Source organism: Balaenoptera ricei, chromosome 1, assembly GCF_028023285.1.
Source record: "Balaenoptera ricei isolate mBalRic1 chromosome 1, mBalRic1.hap2, whole genome shotgun sequence".
NCBI lineage: Eukaryota > Metazoa > Chordata > Mammalia > Artiodactyla > Balaenopteridae > Balaenoptera > Balaenoptera ricei.
The window spans coordinates 9,495,472-9,513,718 of record NC_082639.1 but is presented as its reverse complement, the minus strand read 5'-3'; the positions used below and the strand labels follow the sequence as shown (position 1 = coordinate 9,513,718).

Sequence of the window (18,247 nt, the reverse complement as noted above, 5' to 3'; positions counted from 1 at the left end):
GGAATTAGATAACAGTGAGAGTTGCACAATTTTACCAACATACAAAAGACAACTGAATTCTACATTTTCAAATGTATCTCAATAAAGCTATTATTAACAAAGTAACAAGTGAACTTTGGAGTTACAAGATGTTAAATACCCCTTTTTTTAAGCTTTACTTGGTTTAGCACAGAGACACATCAATCTACCACAACATGTCTTCATTACTTCACACTCACACTGTACCTTGGGTATTGGTCAAGAGCATTCTGCCTAGATCCACAACAACCAACACGGGATTCTTGAATTTGAAATCATCAGGAAATATCACCTGAGGGGCAGAAATGTCTAGTCGCACAGTCCACCGTTTACTCTCCTCCTGTAAAAATAAAACAAATGACAATTAAATAACCTTGAACTGCAACTGCTGACAGTGGGCAGCTTTATCAGCTAGGGCTCAAGGCTTCCAGAAAGCCACACTAGGGTCACAGGATGACATAATGGTCTCTGATAGTAAAGCAAAATGTTTAAAACAAAAGTGGATCCAAATGTTTAACAATTTGAGACATTACCACAGGCAAATGTCTGAAGTGGGAGAAAAAAATTGGCAAATTACTGGTTTGGGGGGTTGTTTGCTCTTTGATTTTGATGATCAATGGTTTAAGAAAGGTCTTATTTCTAAATGTATAGGACTTAATACTTTAAAGTACTGTAGAAGTTATACAATTCAAATAAAAGTAGAAATCCGAATATTTTTATTTATTCATGGATATTGCTAACCATGAACTTTCAGGCCAAAATACCTTAGTGGAAAACATAAGCTTTGACATCTGAAATATAAAAAATAGACCAGTTCATGAATTTGTTAACAGTTCTTCCCTGTGACTAAAATTAGCTAATTTATATAAATGCTATCAAAAAAAATTATATGTAGTAAAAAGCTAATTTATATAATTATACGTAGTAAAAGCTACGTGTAGGAAATTATATGTGGTAAAAGCTGATTTATATAAATGCGATCAAAAAGAAACCTCTTAGTCTAAGATCATCAGAAGGTACTAAATGTTGTAATTTGTGTTAAAACACTAACAAAAACAGACAACAGGACAAACTCTCCGGCCCACACTACTAACCCCTAAACGTTTTCCTCTGAACACTGCTGGCATGCCTTACACTCCCAGCTGGCTCTGCACCTTCCGAAGAAGCCACACTGACCGCTCCACCTACTGCCGCATCTCGGCAGCACACCTCCAGGCCACGGGGTCAGAAACCCAGTTTTTTTTCTTGTTTTGGTTTTTTTGGGTTTATTTTAAAATTTTTATTGGAGTATAGTTGATTTAAAATATTGTGTTAGTTTCAGGTGTACAGCAAAGTGAATCAGTTATACATATACATATATCCACTCTTTTTCAGATTGTTTTCCCATATGGGTCATTACAGAGTACTGAGTAGAGTTCCCTCTGCTATACAGTAGGTCTTATTTATCTATTTTATATATAGTAGTGTGTATGTGTCAATCCCAATCTCCCAATTTATCCCTCTTCCCTACCTTTCCCCCCTGGTAACCATGTTTGTTTTCTACATCTGTGACTCTATTTCTGTTTTGTAAATAAGTTCCTTTGTACCATTTTTTTAGATTCCGCATGTAAGTGATATCATATGATATTTGTCTTTGTCTGACTTACTTCACTCGGTATGACAATCTCTAGGTCCATCCATGTTGCTGCAAATGGCACTATTTCATTCTTTTTTATGGCTGAGTAATATTCCATTGTATATATGTACCGCATCTTCTTTATCCACTCCTCTATTTTTTTGTGTTTTTTTAAAAATTTATTTATTTATTTTTGGCTGTGTTGGGTCTTCGTTGCTGCGCGCGGGCTTTCTCTAATTGCAGTGAGCAGGGGCTACTCGTCGTTGCGGTGCACGGGCTTCTCATTGCAGTGGCCTCTCTTGCTGCAGAGCACGGGCCCCAGGTGCGTGGGCTTCAGTAGTTGTGGCACATGGGCTCAGCAGTTGTGTCTCACGGGCTCTAGAGCGCAGAGCTCAGCAGTTGTGACACACGGGCTTAGTTGCTCCGCGGCATGTGGGATCTCCCCAGACCAGGGCTCGAACCCATGTCCCCTACACTGGCAGGCAGATTCTCAACCACTGCACCACCAGGGAAGCCCCCACTCCTCTGCTGATGGACATTTAGGTTGCTTCCATGCTGTGGCTATTGTAAACAGCGCTGCAATGAACACTGGGGTGCACGTATCTTTCCCAATTATGGTTTTCTCCAGATACATGCCCAGGAGTGGTATTGCTGGATCATATGGCATCTCTATTTTTAGTTTATTAAGGAACCTCCATACTGTTCTCCATAACGGTCGTACCAATTTACATTCCCACCAACAGTGTAGGAGGGTTCCCTTTTCTCCACACCCTCTCCAGCATTTACTGTTTGTAGATTTTTTTGATGACGGCCATTGTGACTGGTGTGAGGTGATCCTCACTGTAGTTTTGATTTGCATTTCTCTAATAATTAGTGATGTTGAGCATCTTTCCATGTGCTTTTTGGCCATCTGTATGTCTTCTTTGGAGAAATGTCTGTTCAGATCTCCCATCCATTTTTTGATTGGGTTGTTCGTTTTTTTGATATTGAGCTCCATGAGCTGTTTGTATATTTTGGAGGTTAATCCCTTGTCGTTCACTTCATTTGCAAATATTTTCTCCCTTTCTGTGGGTTGTCTTTTTGTTTTGTTTATGGTTTCCTTTGCTGTGCAAAAGCTTTTTAGTTTAGTTAGGTCCCATTTGTTTATTTTTGTTTTTATTTTCATTACTCTAGGAGGTGGATCAAAAAAGATATTGCTGCGATTTATGTCAGAGAGTTCTGCCTATGTTTTCCTCTAAGAGTTTTATAGTCTCCAGTCTTACATTTAGGTCTTTAATCCACTTTGAGTTTATTTGTGTGTCTGGTGTTCAGAAACCCAGTTTTGCTGGACTGTTGAGATGGTCCTGGGGCTCTTCCTTTCTACTTACGGCATCCTCGTGTCAGCTGGTCACTTAGCATCACAAAGTGACCATCCTTTCCAGGAATTAAAACTGGGGCATCATTCTAATTGTTTTTCTTCTGATAACAGTATGTGAAAGGGGGTGTTCTTAAGTGAAATATTTACAAAATGTCAGGTCTAGAAAACGGAACAAAGACGAGTCTTGAGACGGTTCCAAGATGGGTACAAGGAAGAAATATGATCTCGTCTCAGTCATTTGTTTTTATTTATTAAACCCTGATGGTACAAGACATGGGATTTTATTTTTTGCTAACTGATAAGTATTTCCTAGATTCAGTTCACTTAATCAGTGTAATTGATACAACCATGTCTATCTATGTAGGTAAAGAACTTAAAAAGAACGCCTTCCTCTTCCCCGCCCCCCAAAAAGAGTATTTATTACGCCTACTTACAATGAAATCACCCACTAGCAAACGATCAAGAGTCTGTCGGATTTCCGCCTTGGTCTGCATCTTCAGTCTGTTATATTGTCTTCGGGCAGCTTCAGCCACTCTCAACTCCAGTTCAGACTGATAACCAAAACCTGCAAGATGGGAAATATACAGGAGAGTCAGAATTTTCAAATGGCTGGGTGAAAGAAAGCACTGCAACATCTATCGTCACCAGGGATTTCCACCAAAGCTAGAAAACAGTCTGTACAACAACAATTCCTTACTCCAGCCTGACCTGGTGCCATACAGGGTAAGAGGAATGAGGTGAAGATGGGCGAGAAAGGCACATCCTTTCAAAACATCCATGTGGAGAAAGGCAGTATGTGAGGGAAGGATACCTAAGTTACTAGAATTTCTAGAACCAGTTTCTGAAAGATTCCAAACTGTATTTCAAAATTCTTAAAAGCATGATATTACACTGAAAGAGCAGTTGGAATTTAGAAGTTGTATATGCCTTCTACATTCTATCAGTGACAGAGCAATGAAGCCAAGATATTTATGGCCACTGTTTAAATGAAAAGACTCAAACAACTCGACCAAAAACTAAAACAATTGTTACGAAGAGGGAGAGACGGGATACATTTAGGAAAGTACCATTGTTTTACTGACTTCCTCGTCAAACAGAAGTGCTTCTTCTGCACGTACTGTCTCAAATCTTTTTTGGGAACAAAGGAAGGCCTAAGTAAATCAATGATGACACAGGAGAGTGCAATGGTGAACCTTGCAATATTTAATGCTGCATGAAACAAGTAAAACAAACCACTGATCTTGTCATCTAGGAGGAAATTGAACATTCCTCCTAAATTCTCTGGCCTAAAATATCCTGGGTAGCCAAGGAAATCACTGTCCTCATGGAATGGAAAGTATTATAAATGCATGCTAAATGAAGGCAAAGAAAGAGAAAATATGAAGGCTATTGATTCCTCTTGGAAGAGTAACCTTCCAAGGACATCCACTTTGATTCATAAACTAAGGACAACCCTATCCACTTACTCTGCAGGCCTTTTCTAACACTACCAGGTCACCTGAATGTATAATACCCCTTGTCCCAGAAACGACAAGAAACGTGTCTTTAGAAAGTCACATAAGAGCAAACAAACAAAAAAGTTAACCTGAGGTATGAACCTTTCCCTTGTAGAAAAAGTCTGCTACTTTTTTAATAGCCTGGGGATTATATATGATGTTCAAGGGCCTCGTGCTGACATTTAGCCGCCTCTCAAAATGGCTGTGCACTGGATTTCTCTCATATAGCATCTCAAAAACTGGGTCATCTGGGTCTGCAGCTAAAGGAAAGAACCAGAGAAAGAAAATGGAACACAGCAAAACAATCATCTTATTCTTGATAACTGATAAGGACTTCTGGGAAAAAAAGACATTTTCTCGATTATTTTCCAATTAGTTCTCATTTATGAAAATCTTATAAAACAGAGAACCTAATAAGGATTGACTAATTGTCAACAGGACTCCTCAAGACCAGGTTGTTGGACTCATTCCCATCACGTAACCCAGGACCCGGAGGCCTGAGAGTTGCCCCGGTCACACATGGGTGGAGGGAGGGCACGAGGCAGTCTCCAAGTCAGACAGGGATCCACACGGCAAACCACTGGGCACAAGACAGGACACGCTCCCTCTCTGCTGACCAAGACTACTGATCCATAATCATCGCATTCTGAAGAATGAGTTTAAGAACGTATGACAATTTACCAGGGTAATGATCGCTTCTGTCTGCAGATGCTGTTTGGAGTCCAAAAGACTGTGAGACTTTGCCAACTTCTTTTTGCTGATAAACACACACAAAATGCAAAAAGGTCAGGGCGAGAGGGACCAATTCACTGTGCACACGCTCTCTCACGTCTTACCCTTTGGCATCACTCTTGCTTAGCACAGTCAAAATCAAAACTCGTCTGACACCAGGGGACTGTGGACTTGCAGGCTGAGCCCTCCAGTCTGTGCCTTTCCCCAGCCTGGTACGGGCAGCGCGCTACTCTGCACTCAGCACGCTTAATGAGCGACTGCTCAACAAGGACTGAGTGTGTACAGCTTTTCACACTTTCACTCTGCCCACCCACACTCTCCCCAGTGCCCCATGCCAAAACATTATGGGAAGAATAAGGGGCTAAAGATTCAACTCTTCTGGGCTTCCCTGGTGACGCAGTGGTTGAGAATCTGCCCGCCAGTGCAGGGCTCGAACATGGGTTCGAGCCCTGGCCCGGGAAGATTCCACATGCCGTGGAGCAACTAAGCCCGTGAGCCACAACGACTGAGCCCGCGTGTCACAACTACTGAAGCTCGCGCGCCTAGCGCCCACGCTCTGCAACAAAGAGAAGCCACCGCAATGAGAAGCCCGCACACCGCAAAGAAGAGTAGCCCCCGCTCGCTGCAACTAGAGAAAGCCCGCACGCAGCAACAAAGACCCAACGCAGCCAAAAATAAATAAATGAATAAATAAATTTATTAAAAAAAAAAAGATTCAACTCTTCTGACCATCTCTTTGCCAACTTAGTAAGATCAAAGATCTTCTAGTCTAAAAAGAATATTATATATAAAAAATTACACCTATAGAGAAAACTTGTGGTGGTTCTTTTGTAACTCTGGAAACATGAGACGTCCTATCAGTGACTGAGGGTCAGAATGAATGAAAATCACTGTCGGATACAGAGGACATTCAACATTGACCTTGAAATGCAGAAAATAGTGGTGCTGATGGCATTTTCTTCCAAATCAGAGCAACTATTCCAAGGTGGCTATAACACAGGGAGGGAAGAAGGCACTGCCATAAATCCCACCAACACTTGCTCTCTGACAAATTCAAAAAACTTATCTAACTCCAATTTGATTTTGATCAGCCTGTCTCAAAATGTTCAAATGTCAGAATGAATCAAGTTAACACTACTTTTGTTGCCTAAAACAGACCACAATTCACCAACACCCTGGATGAATCAGCCATCCCACTGCTGTACGTACTGGATTAGGGAAGACCAGAAGAGGAAACATAGTCCCTTCTGTGGCCAGGTCTCGAAGAAATAATCCACCCAACCGGACTGAAAGCAAGGAGGAGTTTCTTCGAGGAAGAGATTCTGCTAGAAGTTTTACACCTACAGAAAATAAATGTTAGGAGTTATACTATGCCATCATAGCCTTAATTATTTTAAAAGTATAAGATATAATATTTTACAGAGGACTATCAGATATCATGAACTATTTCTCCTTGAAATTCAAACAAAATAACCCTATCTACATATTATATGTCTATCTGTATAAATCTATAAGGAGTATTAGAAGTTTCCCAACAGAATGAATTTTAACCAGAGCACTTTACAATTAAATTCAAGCAGTCTGCTAGTTCACACTAAGTTTATGATTTCTCAGCTCTCAAGATTATAAAGTCAAAAACAAACTGGATTTTTTTTTTTTTTTTTGGTCATTTGCCTTTAAACTACTGACAAGCCACAGATAACTGGCTATTTTATGAACTGCAATAAATCTGTGAGAAGAGAAAACCAACATCTGGGTATTTATTTACATACCTTTAATTCAAATTCACAAAAAGAAGTCAAATACAGTTGATCTTCATTATTCGCAGACTCCATATTTACAAATTTGCCTATTCACTAAAATTTATTTGTAACCCCAAAATAATACTCACGGTACTCTGCGGACACATGCAGAGCAGCCAAAAATTCGAGTCACCTGAAGCGCATGCTCCCAGCTGAAGCTGAACATGGCAATGCTCTGCCTTCTTGTTTCAGCTCACACAAGTGTCCTTGTGTGGTCTATTTAGTGCCAGTTTTTTGCATTTTTGTGCTGTTTGTTGGTGATTTCGCTGTTTAAAAGGGTCCCCAAGCACAGTGTTGAAGTGCTGTGCCTTACGGAGGAAATACATGTAGTAGATAAGCTTCACTCAGGCATGAGTTACACGCCACTGGCCATGAGTTCAATTAATGAATCAACAACATATATTAAATAAGGTGTCTTCAAACACACACACTCATAGGACAAGGTTATGTACTGATCCGTTGATGAATGTGATGACCAGAGGCTTGCAGGCACCTAACCTTGTGTTTCCCCTCAGACCTTGGATTCAGTATTCACGCAACTTTCTAGAACACAACTACTGCAAATAATGAGACTCAAGTGGACACTCGTGCCCAGAGAGATACAGAGCATCAGGTGGCTCTCTGGGGGCAATACCTGAAAACTCAAGCTGCATGAAAGCACTTTGATTCATCTGGGCAGCTCCCTGCTCCTGGTGCAGCAGAGTCACGGTCCCTCGCTGTAGCTGTAAGTTCAGTTTGGCAAAGACATGGTCTCGCTTTGTGTACGTGTTCATACAAGAGGCGTCTGCAGTGGGGTCAAAAAACTCCTCGGAGCCTAAATGTGAGGAAGAAAAGACTTTAAGAAAACACGTGGGAAAATTTAAAAAGCACTGATCACGGTCACTATGACATTACTTAACTATTTTCCCCCCTTTTAGGGAAGAACTCCAAAGTCATGGGTGACTGTTTTATTCACCAATGTGAAACGACCCTAACTGTTTTATAAGGGCCCTGATCAACTTATTGTCAAATGAAGGACGATGCCAAATTCATGATAAAGTACAGTACAAGGCAGCACTGCCCAATACAGTGCACTGTCCTCCACAGTGGCCACTAACCACAAGTGGCTTTGAGCACTGTGGCTCATGTGGCAAGTCAACGGAGGAAGTGAATTTTTTATTTAGTTTAATAAATTTAAATAGCCATTTGTGACTACAGCTACCATACTGGACAGCCTGGGTGTAAAGGGTGGCTCCGGACTGGTATTCAAACCTCAGAGTTTAAAACTTTTGAACTTGCTCAGATTTAATTCTCTTACAATCACTGCCACTCAGATCGATCTGAAACCATATTAATATTCAAATTCAGTAATGGAGTTGCAAACAAGTATCTCTCGAAACTTCCTCTCTCTGCCTCTATGAACATGAGACAAACTGTTACTAATGTCTTTTTTTTTTTTGGCTGTGTTGGGTCTTTGTTGCTGCACACAGGCTTTCTCTAGTTGCAGTAAGCGGGGGCTACTCTTTGTTGCAGTGCACAGGTTTCTCGTTGAGGTGGCTTCTCTTTGCTGTCGAGCACGGGCTCTAGGCATGCGGGCTTCAGTAGTTGTGGCATGCAGGCTCAGTAGTTGTGGCTCGTGGGCTCTAGAGCGCAGGCTCAGTAGTTGTGGCGCACGGGCTTAGTTGCTCAGCGGCATGTGGGATCTTCCCGGACCAGGGATCGAACCCGTATCCCCTGCACTGGCAGGCGGATTTTTAACCACTGCACTACCAGGGAAGTCCCTCTACTTTTTTTAATTTGAAATATACCATGGGCCATTTCACAAATAACAGGTGAATTATGAGCCAAGTGTCTCCTTTCACTATAGCCAAGAAGGGCAAGTAAAGGCCAGCCCTGCCTTACCCAGGATCTCCTCAGGAGTCCAGTGTTCGTGCTGCTCCGCAGTCAGGCCCTCGACTGGTTTCCCCTCAGGGCTCTGCTGCCCATACCAGCCGCCCCAGCCAGGAAACCAGGACTGCAGGTACTGCAGCATCCCGCTGCCTCCACTGGGTTCTGGGTCTCCAGGAGACTCTCCCGGAGAATACAACTGAGGCTCTCGTAAGCTCTGTGTCAATCAAAAATGAGCACATATGAGTACTCGAAGACAGAAACAGGAAGTGATACGCCGCTGCTTATTCTCTGTCTGCCCATAGAGGCACTCAGAGCCTACTGGGTCAGAACACATCTTCTCACAGAGGATTTCCTACCTCTGCCAGTTCTTCCTGTTTGTGAAATCGTTCATGAACCAGTTCACGCAAAATCTTCAATTCCTCAAAGCTCTGTTCCTCTTCAATCCGACACACTTCCTCCTGTTTGGGTGAAAACAAACAAACAAAACAGGTATTATAGCTCCAGAGAAACCGGACACCTTCACGAACCAGTCCAGTACTGCGAAGGAACCCAACTGGCCTCCAACGTTTCCCAACATTTTGAAGGCCAAGAAACAATGAAGATAAACAGTTAATTCCATAATTGCTATGTTTCTTGTTTAAAAAGCTTTTCCATATAACGCTGATAGATTCTACCTGGTCTCTGAGATGAGACTAATGGTAAGTACAGAGGGAGCAGACACAGTACTGAGTTGAAAATGGGAAATGAAGAACATGTGCTGCCAGAGTATCCCATCTTTGCACAGCAATGGTGGTTTACAAAGTGCCTTCACATGCGTTACTTCAACTGATTCAAGTCGGTGGCTAGTTATTATTCCTCCCGCTTCAGATGAGGAAACTGAGGATCAAGTTTACAGAGTAAGTGTGTAGGCCTCCAGCTCCTTTATGTTTCATATGGGACATTACCAAGGAAGTGGTCATTTTCATTTGTTTCACGCTAGCTAGGAAAGAACAGTGGTGGCCAGCTACATGCAAAGATGTAAAAGAAAGCAGAGGTAGCTATCCTAAGCTGTTTCTTATACGCTATGATTAAGAAAGGATATTATATGTGTTTACTTGCTCACCTCAGTTGTAATTTAGATTTTTCTCTCCCTCCGTGTCTTTGCCTGTGCCTTTAAGAAAACCATCCAAAACAAAAGGTCTGGTTTATTCCATCCTTTTCATAAGGTTTCTATGTCAGTAACCATGCCTGACACTGGTGAAAAAAGCACTAGCAAATTGAGCGGGTCATGCCCGGGGTGCCGGCAGAAGAGGTGAAAACACCCAGGGGTTCAGCACTGCCACTGGTTACCACAGTGGGGTGCTCCCATAGGCTGAATGTGTCCCCCCAAAATTCATATGTTGAAGTTCTAACTCCCAATGTGATGGGATTTGAAGGTGGGGCCCATGGGAGGTGAACAGGTTTAGATGAGGTGATGAGGATGGAACCATCATGATGGGATTAGTCCCCTTATAAGAAGGGGAAGGCGGACAGATCTCTCTCTACCCAGGAAAGGCCAAGTGAGCACACAGTGAGAAAGCGGCTGCCCACAAGCCAGGAGGTTGGTCCTCCCCAAGAACCGAATCTGCCAGCACCTTGATCATGGACTTTTCAAGCCTCCAGAATTGTAAGAAATAAATGTCTATTGTTTAAGCCCCTCAGTCTTTGGCACGTTGTTATAGCAGCCCGAGCTAAGACAGGTGCTAAAGGGAAGCTTAGAAGGGTTTACTAAAGAAAGAGTGAATTAAGAGATAGTACGCAAGCCAAAATACCGGCAACAGTCTAAATTGCTATTATAAAAACTGATGCTCACAAAACCACAACAAATCAAGGAGGAAACACTCCCTACTGCCTTCCCCCAGCAGACAGAGGCAGACAGACTAGAGCCGGGAGGGAGCTTCACACCAGGGCTCCAGGACTGCCGGTTCTAAGGGTCTCTGGCCCTGCAGATAACTAAGCTTGCCTTCACCCCTACTCCACACCCTCGGCCTAGCCTCTACCTCCAAAGCCCCAAGGTCAATCAAGTCAATTGGGATTAGGGAAAATGTGGGCCAAAGTCCACAGAGATTAGTTATAGACTTTGCAGGAAAAGAATTAGGATCAGGTGTTGAAGAGACCTGAGTGACTAGATGGAATGTCTCTCTGGGCCCCACACGGAGAGCTGGGGGGGGGGGGGGGGGCGGGGGGGGGGGTAGGCCTGGCAGGACCACGGCCCCTTTCTCTTCCTCCCACCCCATGGCCCGGCTCTCCTCAAGCAACAGAAGGTGGAAGATGCTTCCTGCCAAGGCAAAGCCGGGCCTTCCAAGAAGCTCTCACCCTAATAAGACCGACTTTATCCTGTAAAACTATGATCCCGAACAAAGACTTTATTTCCTCACAGGTCCCCTTCTCTTCAGCCTTTGAGAGACACCCTTACCCTCCGACTGGAGACGAGACATGAGAGACAACAGCATCCTCACCTCATCGTCTGCAGACAGCAAGCCTCCTTTCAACTTGGTGAAGTATTTGTCAGTGTAGGACACGGCATCGCGGGCCCGGCGCAACAGGAAGCCCCACGTGCAGCGCGTCCTCTGCTCCCGGATCTCATGCAGGTTGGCATTCAAAGCAAAACACCACCACTCTCGGCAGCTGAAACAGTCCATAACCATCCAGTTACTTACAATAAAAGCGATGAAAATGCGATCGACCCAGAGCAATCCACAACACACCACTCCCCTTCTGAGACATCTCTTCTCTTGTCAGCCATCTGTTTATGCCTCAAACTCAAATAATATTAGGCTAACCTCAACATACGGGGAAAGTTAATCTACTGGATCCTCAGTTTATGCGCCGATTATAACACATGACTCAACTGGTCTGAGTCACCCATAACATCAGCCCCTCCCACAGAAAATCAAGTGGTGGCTATACAGTAAATACCATCGTAAGATAATCAGCAAGGATTTGACTATTAAAGATTTTAAATGGAATATTTCAAGAAAGACTGGAAATACACAGCATCTAAAAAAAGTTTTAACATATTGACTCGTCAAGTTTAGCACATCCACATAAAAAAGATTTATTTTTGCTACAGATGTTATCAAATGTACTATATAAATGCTGACCAAACAACTTAGGAGAAAAGACACAGGGAAGTAGGTTCAAGAGTGCTGCAAAGTATTTACCACACAATCAGAGCCCACCAGAGCAACGCCAGTCTCCTTACTAAATGAGGCTGAGAGGACCTTCTGATTTCCACTACGCTCGACCTAAGAGTAAACCCGCGACACCAAAGAGATATACAGTAGCATGTCAATGATGATGAACAACAGAAATGGCATTTTAAAGCCCAGAAAAGTCGACTGTACTTTTATCTCCAACCATGTGTAAAAGACAGTGAGGCATATTTCTGATCCAGGTACAAAAAAAGAACATGCTAGAAAATGCATTTCAGACACAACACTTAATTGACAAGCCTTACTTCTCAGATACGGCCACTTTGGGTTTCCATTTTCGGAACTTCAACTGCCTCTCCTTTCGTTCCAGCTCCTTGAGGAATTCCATGATTTGCCGGTATTGCAACTTTTATTAGAGGTTAAGAGACACTAGGTTAGAATTGGTTTGTTTCTTTTGCTCAGTTAAGACATATACGTCACAGGAACAAGTCATATTAGTCAACCCACTGAGCTGAAATCCAGTGCAAACTGCAAGACTAAACTCCAGCACCAAGTGTCACATCTCTCTGAACAGTCAGTAAAGTACGTAAATTTACTGTCTCTCTTGTACTCTTTGTTCAGCACTTAAAATATCAAATCAAAACTAACCTGAGACCCACCCAATCCGACTGTATAAAGACAGTGGCTTCTGCACCCACCACAGCCTGGTCTCATGCACACTTCCTTTCCCACGAGGGGACCTCGAAGTATCCAGACCCTTCTATCAACACGCCTCCTTCACCCCAGTTACCAGTCCGATAGTTACAGGGAGAAACAGGGAACCTGAGAGAGTTTCAAGGGAATGGTCTCCAGATGAATATCACATTCAATACGGGGAGTGTGCCGAGACCTCAGAGGCTCTTTAGAGCAGTTTCTCTTCAGAAGAGCAGACGCGCACACAGGCTCCAAGATGTAGTGATGGTTTCGACTCTCCTTGCTCTTGTCCATGGCCTCCTGAGTGTCACAAGAATGGCTGTCATCATAGCAAATGTTTTCAGGATCAAGTCACCTGTTGGAATGCTGTCTAATCTACAGCATATTATATCAGAAACCAAAAGCAGGATAAAACTGGGAATCTAAAGCTCTCTAGCATTTTAAAATTTTTACTTATATTTCTTACAGGTAATACATTAGGTAATACATTCACGTGGTTTAAAATTTAAAAGGCAAAAAAAGTGCAATCTCTCCTTCCTACTCCCATCCTCCAGCCACCCAGTTACCCTACTCACAGGCAACCAATGACACCAGTTTCTTACGTACTCCACCAAAAGCATTCTGTACGTAGTCAGCCAAATGCTAATTTTCTGGTTTTTTAAACCATTCTTACACAAATAGTGTATATGCTCTTTTATCTTGGTTTTTTAAACTTAATACTGTATCTTAGAGACTATTACGTATTCATCATAAAGATCTTTGCCTTTATTTTTATAGTTGCATTCTCTTCTACTGTATGGATGCACCGCATTTATTTAATCAAATGAGCAAAACAAAAACCATTCTGCACAATAGCATGCAAGCCAAAGATAATCGTGGTTGAGGGAAATATGAGTCCTTTTCCTCCATTTCACTTAAACCACTTACAATTTCTTTACAAAAAGATTCAACTGAGTTTTTTTAAATATCCTTCACAAACAGTAATACTTTATATCCAATGATTTATAATGACTTTCTAAGTATTTCTTAAAGGAATGCCACCGAAGGTGAAATTTCAACATAAAATGTTGTAAGAAAGCTCTACTTTAAGAACCAGATCTGGTGCTTCATTCATTAAAAATCTGGACGCTTAGTACACTGGGGGCTAAGAGAGTGGAGAATGCTAATATGTCAAGTGCTTGCAGTGGAATACCATGTAATAGTCAGAAGCAATGAATCAGAAGTATAAGCAGCAATACTGATCAATCTTAAAAACAGAGATTTAAGTGAAAAAAAGAAAACAAAGAAATCAATAATACACTATAAATGTAAAACATACACAAATCCCTATATATTGTTCAGAGTTACAGACATAGCAAGTACCTCGAGCATACATACTCGAGGGCGAACGCCTATGCAGGGAGAGGGGGTGGAAATGGGAACAGAGATGCAGAGAACAAAACCTTATGTGGCAACGATCCTACACCACTTTACTGCCGTGATGTGTTATAACAAAGCCCTGCCACAATCATACCTGTAACTCCACCTGAGGCAAATCCCCCAATAAAGTGCAATCGACATCCCAGTAGATGCTAAACTCTGCCACATCTAACTGCTTTTTCCGCATTAATTTCTGTACCTGAGGGAAGACAGGGAAGAAAACAAGATGATTCTTTATTCACAAATTTATCCACTCATTCAACAGGCCATTTGTGAAGAATCATGCACCGGGCGCTTTGCACGGTGCTGAGGATACAAAACTGAATGAAAACATGGTTACAGAGTTCAGAATCTAACTAACTGGAAATACAAACATGCAAATAATTTTAATTAAGCAGAGGGAAGCAGAGGAAGAATATATGAGATGCCATAAGCAAACAAAGGGAAAATGTCACTGTGCAGATGAATATCAAAAGATGTGTACGTTTCAGACAAAGGGTGGGAGGGAGGGACCGGGACACATTTCAAGGAGTGGGGCCAATGACACAAAAGACCTGACAGCTGCAGAGGACGGCGAGCACATCTGTGTAACTGGGGCACTGTGCTCAGGGATGGGGCAGTATCGGCTCACGTGTATGGTAACACATTTGAAGTGAGGAGCTAGTTAAGTGTTGAGAAAAGTAGGCTGGAACGTTACTAGGTGTACTAGGTTGAATAGTCCCCCCGCACCCCCCAAAATTCATGTCGTCCCAGAACCTGTGAATGGGACCTTACTTGGAAATAGGGTCTTTGCAGATGTAATCAAATTAAAATTTCATAGCCCTAGGAAACAAATACAGTAAGAAGTCTGTCATATTGGGCTTCCCTGGTGGCGCAGTGGTTGAGAATCTGCCTGCCAATGCAGGGGACACGGGTTCGAGCCCTGGTCTGGGAAGATCCCACATGCCGCCGAGCAACTGGGCCCGTGAGTCACAACTACTGAGCCTGCACGTCTGGAGCCTGTGCTCCGCAACAAGAGAGGCCGCGATAGTGAGAGGCCCGCACACCGCGATGAAGAGTGGCCCCCGCTTGCCGCAACTAGAGGAAGCCCTCGCACAGAAACGAAGACCCAACACAGCCAAAATAAATAAATAAATAAATAAATAATAATTAAAGGTGCTAATAATTTAAAAAAAAAAAGAAGTCTGTCATATTAAGGAGTTTGGATGTCATACTTGAAGGGACTTGGAGCCACTGAGGGTTTTGATGCAGGCATGCACACCAGGATCCGGTATGGGTTTTAGAAACAGAACTCTAGCAACAGTGCAAAGTGGAGCTTCCCCCTACGGAGTCATGAGTGTGTCAAGATAATGAGCAAGTTTATAGGATCGAGTTACATTTTAGGAATACAGTGACCCTTGAACAACATGGGAGTTAGGGGCGCCGACCCTCCGCGAAGTGGAAAATCTACGTGTAACTTTATAGTCAGCCGTCCGTATTCGAGGTACTACATCCAAGGATCATGTAATACTGTGGTATGTATTTAGTGAAAGAAATCTGCGTCTAAGTGGACCTGCACAGTTCAAACCCGTGTTGTTCAAGGGTCCACTGCATTTGGTTACTCTGAGCTAAGCACCTCCAGCCCCAAGCAGCCACATCCATTTGCCCCAGCGTCCTATACAAATACCATCATCCTTCTCTGTGTGCCGTGACGTGGGAAAGGCTGAGAAGCACTGGCACAGAACGAATCAAGAGCCTAGGATGGAAGCAAGGAGGTCACGGAAGTCAGGATTTTACTGAGCAAGGCAGAAGCTGGCAGGATCCTGAACTCAGACAGTCGCAGTGCAGATAAGCGTGAGAGCCACATTTGAGACATTTTGCGGGAAAAACTGGCAGGACGTTGTGACCAAATGGATATGGAAAGTGAGGAATAAGAAGTGAAGGGATGAGCGCAGGCTTCTAGGGACTAGCGTCGTGGGTAAGAACACGTGCTCTGAAGCAGGGTTGGCAAACCTGTTCTGTAAAGGGCCAGAGAGCAAATATTTAGGCTTTGGGGGCCATTCGTTCTCTGCTGCAGCTACTCAGCTCTGCCACTGCAGCACAGAAGCAGCCTAAACAACATGTAAATGAACGGGCCTGGCAGTGATCCACTAAATCTTAATTTACAAAAACAGGCGGGGCAGATTTGGCCCCCAGGCCACAGTCTGCCAACCCCTGATCTACAGCCGGTCCACCTGGGTTCAGTGGGTCAAGACCCGACTCCACCACTCACTCATTCTTCTGCTCTTCAGCGTCCTCGGCTCTAGTACAAGGATGACAGTGGTGGAAGTTACTGAGAATTCAATGAGGTACATCATGTAAAGCACTAAGAACAGTGCCTGGCACATAAAAGGGCTCTAACGATGTCAGTTTTCATATGTGTGTTTGTAACATTCAGTAACATGTTAGAGAATAAAGGAAAACAGTTGGTTTCAGGGGAGTGAAATGGGCAGGTGGAATATAATGGGATCATTTTGATTATAACGAGCCTAAATACCACAGAGGCGTCCCATAGGTAGTTAGAGACCTTGAATCTGAAGGTCAGAAGAGGGGTGGAGAATGGCCCTTCCAGATGCGAGCGCCATCGACAAATATTCCCAGGTGGCTGCTGAAACTATGAAACAGAATGAGCGTACCCCGAGAGTGCATGTGATGTAAGAAGAAAATCAAAGATAAGATCCTTTCTGCACCTCAGTTTCTTCGTGTACAAAATGTGCCAACGTTTAATGGATGAATGAAATAAGAACAGGTCAGAAGAAATTAACTGTTTCCCTATTTCAGCAAATGAGACAAGAGACATCCACACCCTCCAAAGAACATGGAGAAGAAGATCGTGATCTCATTTACCTAACACAAAAGGACACAAGGCAGAGCCCTAAATGCTCCAGACCGAGTGCTTTCTTCCCGGTTTGCAGTCGTATTTCATACTTACAGGCTCATTCACAGCATTCTGCATGGACACATTCTTAATGCAGACGCCAAACGCAAAAGGATGGGAAGGATTGGTAATACCATCTTCAAAGCGCAAATGGACATCTTGAATTTTTAACTGCAGCAGGGAAAAAAACACATTTAGACAACTGCAGGTAGAATACCATAGGCAGGAGTTTACTTAAGTAAACCACAGCAGGCATTTTACACAAACGCATAGCTGATGTCACACACACACCCAATAATCTAAGTTCCTAAGAGAGTTATAATCACAAACTGGACATGAATGACACTTCTTTGTGATCAGTGCCTTCTCAAGAAGAGAGTTACAATACTTTCATCAAATCGTTTCAGAAAACACCTTAAACACTGAAATAAAGTAGTACCATTGTATCTAGATAACTGGCCCTCCCTCTCTTATGACATCTTAATCTTGCCTCTGTGTCCTCAAACCTGGACACAGGAACACCAGCAGGGCATTTCCATTTTGACCTTATTTACTTCCCCTTGCCCCTATAGTGCGGCTACAGAAAAAGCACTCTGCTTCAATGAATTAAAAAATAATAACAGAAAGTGAAAAGACAACCCATAGAACGCGAGAAAATATTTGCAAATCATATATCTGATGATAAGGGACTAAAATCCAGGATATATAAAAAAACTCTTACAACTCAATAGTTAAATAAATACATTTTTTAAATGGAAAAGGGATTTGGACAGACATTTCTCCAAAAGATATACAAATGGCCAACAAGCACATGAAAAGATGCTCAACAACATTAACCATTAAGGGAACGCAAATCAAAACCACACTGAGATTTCACTTCATACCCACTAATGCGGCCGTTATTAAAAGACAGACAATAACAAATACTGATCAGGATGTGGAAAAATTGAAATGTTCACACATTACTGGTGAAACTGTAAAACAGTTCCTCAAAAAATTTAACATATAGTTACCATATGACTCAACAATTCCACTCTTAGGTATATACTCAAGAGAACTGAAAACATACGTTCACACAAAACCATACACATGACTGTTTATAGCAGCAATATTCCTTATAGTCAAAAAGTGGAAACAACCCAAATGTCCATCAACTGACAAACGGATAAACAAAATG

At 42.6% G+C, this 18,247-nt stretch overlaps 1 protein-coding gene across 12 annotated transcripts in view; it reads right to left on the bottom strand.

Annotated features, from left to right (window-relative positions):
- The window catches only part of VPS13D (vacuolar protein sorting 13 homolog D), a 252,930-nt gene that overhangs the window by 220,452 nt on the left and 14,231 nt on the right, over positions 1-18,247 (bottom strand). For 11 of the 12 annotated variants that reach the window (XM_059913516.1, XM_059913544.1, XM_059913555.1 and 8 more), the window contains 13 exons: positions 17,125-17,241; positions 14,269-14,373; positions 12,885-13,055; positions 12,368-12,468; positions 11,367-11,535; positions 9,246-9,347; positions 8,902-9,103; positions 7,655-7,834; positions 6,428-6,558; positions 5,168-5,243; positions 4,576-4,746; positions 3,425-3,555; positions 226-358 (listed from right to left, as the gene is read on the bottom strand). In XM_059913516.1, the coding sequence (XP_059769499.1) occupies positions 226-358; positions 3,425-3,555; positions 4,576-4,746; positions 5,168-5,243; positions 6,428-6,558; positions 7,655-7,834; positions 8,902-9,103; positions 9,246-9,347; positions 11,367-11,535; positions 12,368-12,468; positions 12,885-13,055; positions 14,269-14,373; positions 17,125-17,241 (1,789 nt within the window). Of the gene's footprint in view, positions 1-225; positions 359-3,424; positions 3,556-4,575; positions 4,747-5,167; positions 5,244-6,427; positions 6,559-7,654; positions 7,835-8,901; positions 9,104-9,245; positions 9,348-11,366; positions 11,536-12,367; positions 12,469-12,884; positions 13,056-14,268; positions 14,374-17,124; positions 17,242-18,247 lie in introns of those variants that run through there. The other variant, XM_059913609.1, reaches the window with a different exon arrangement.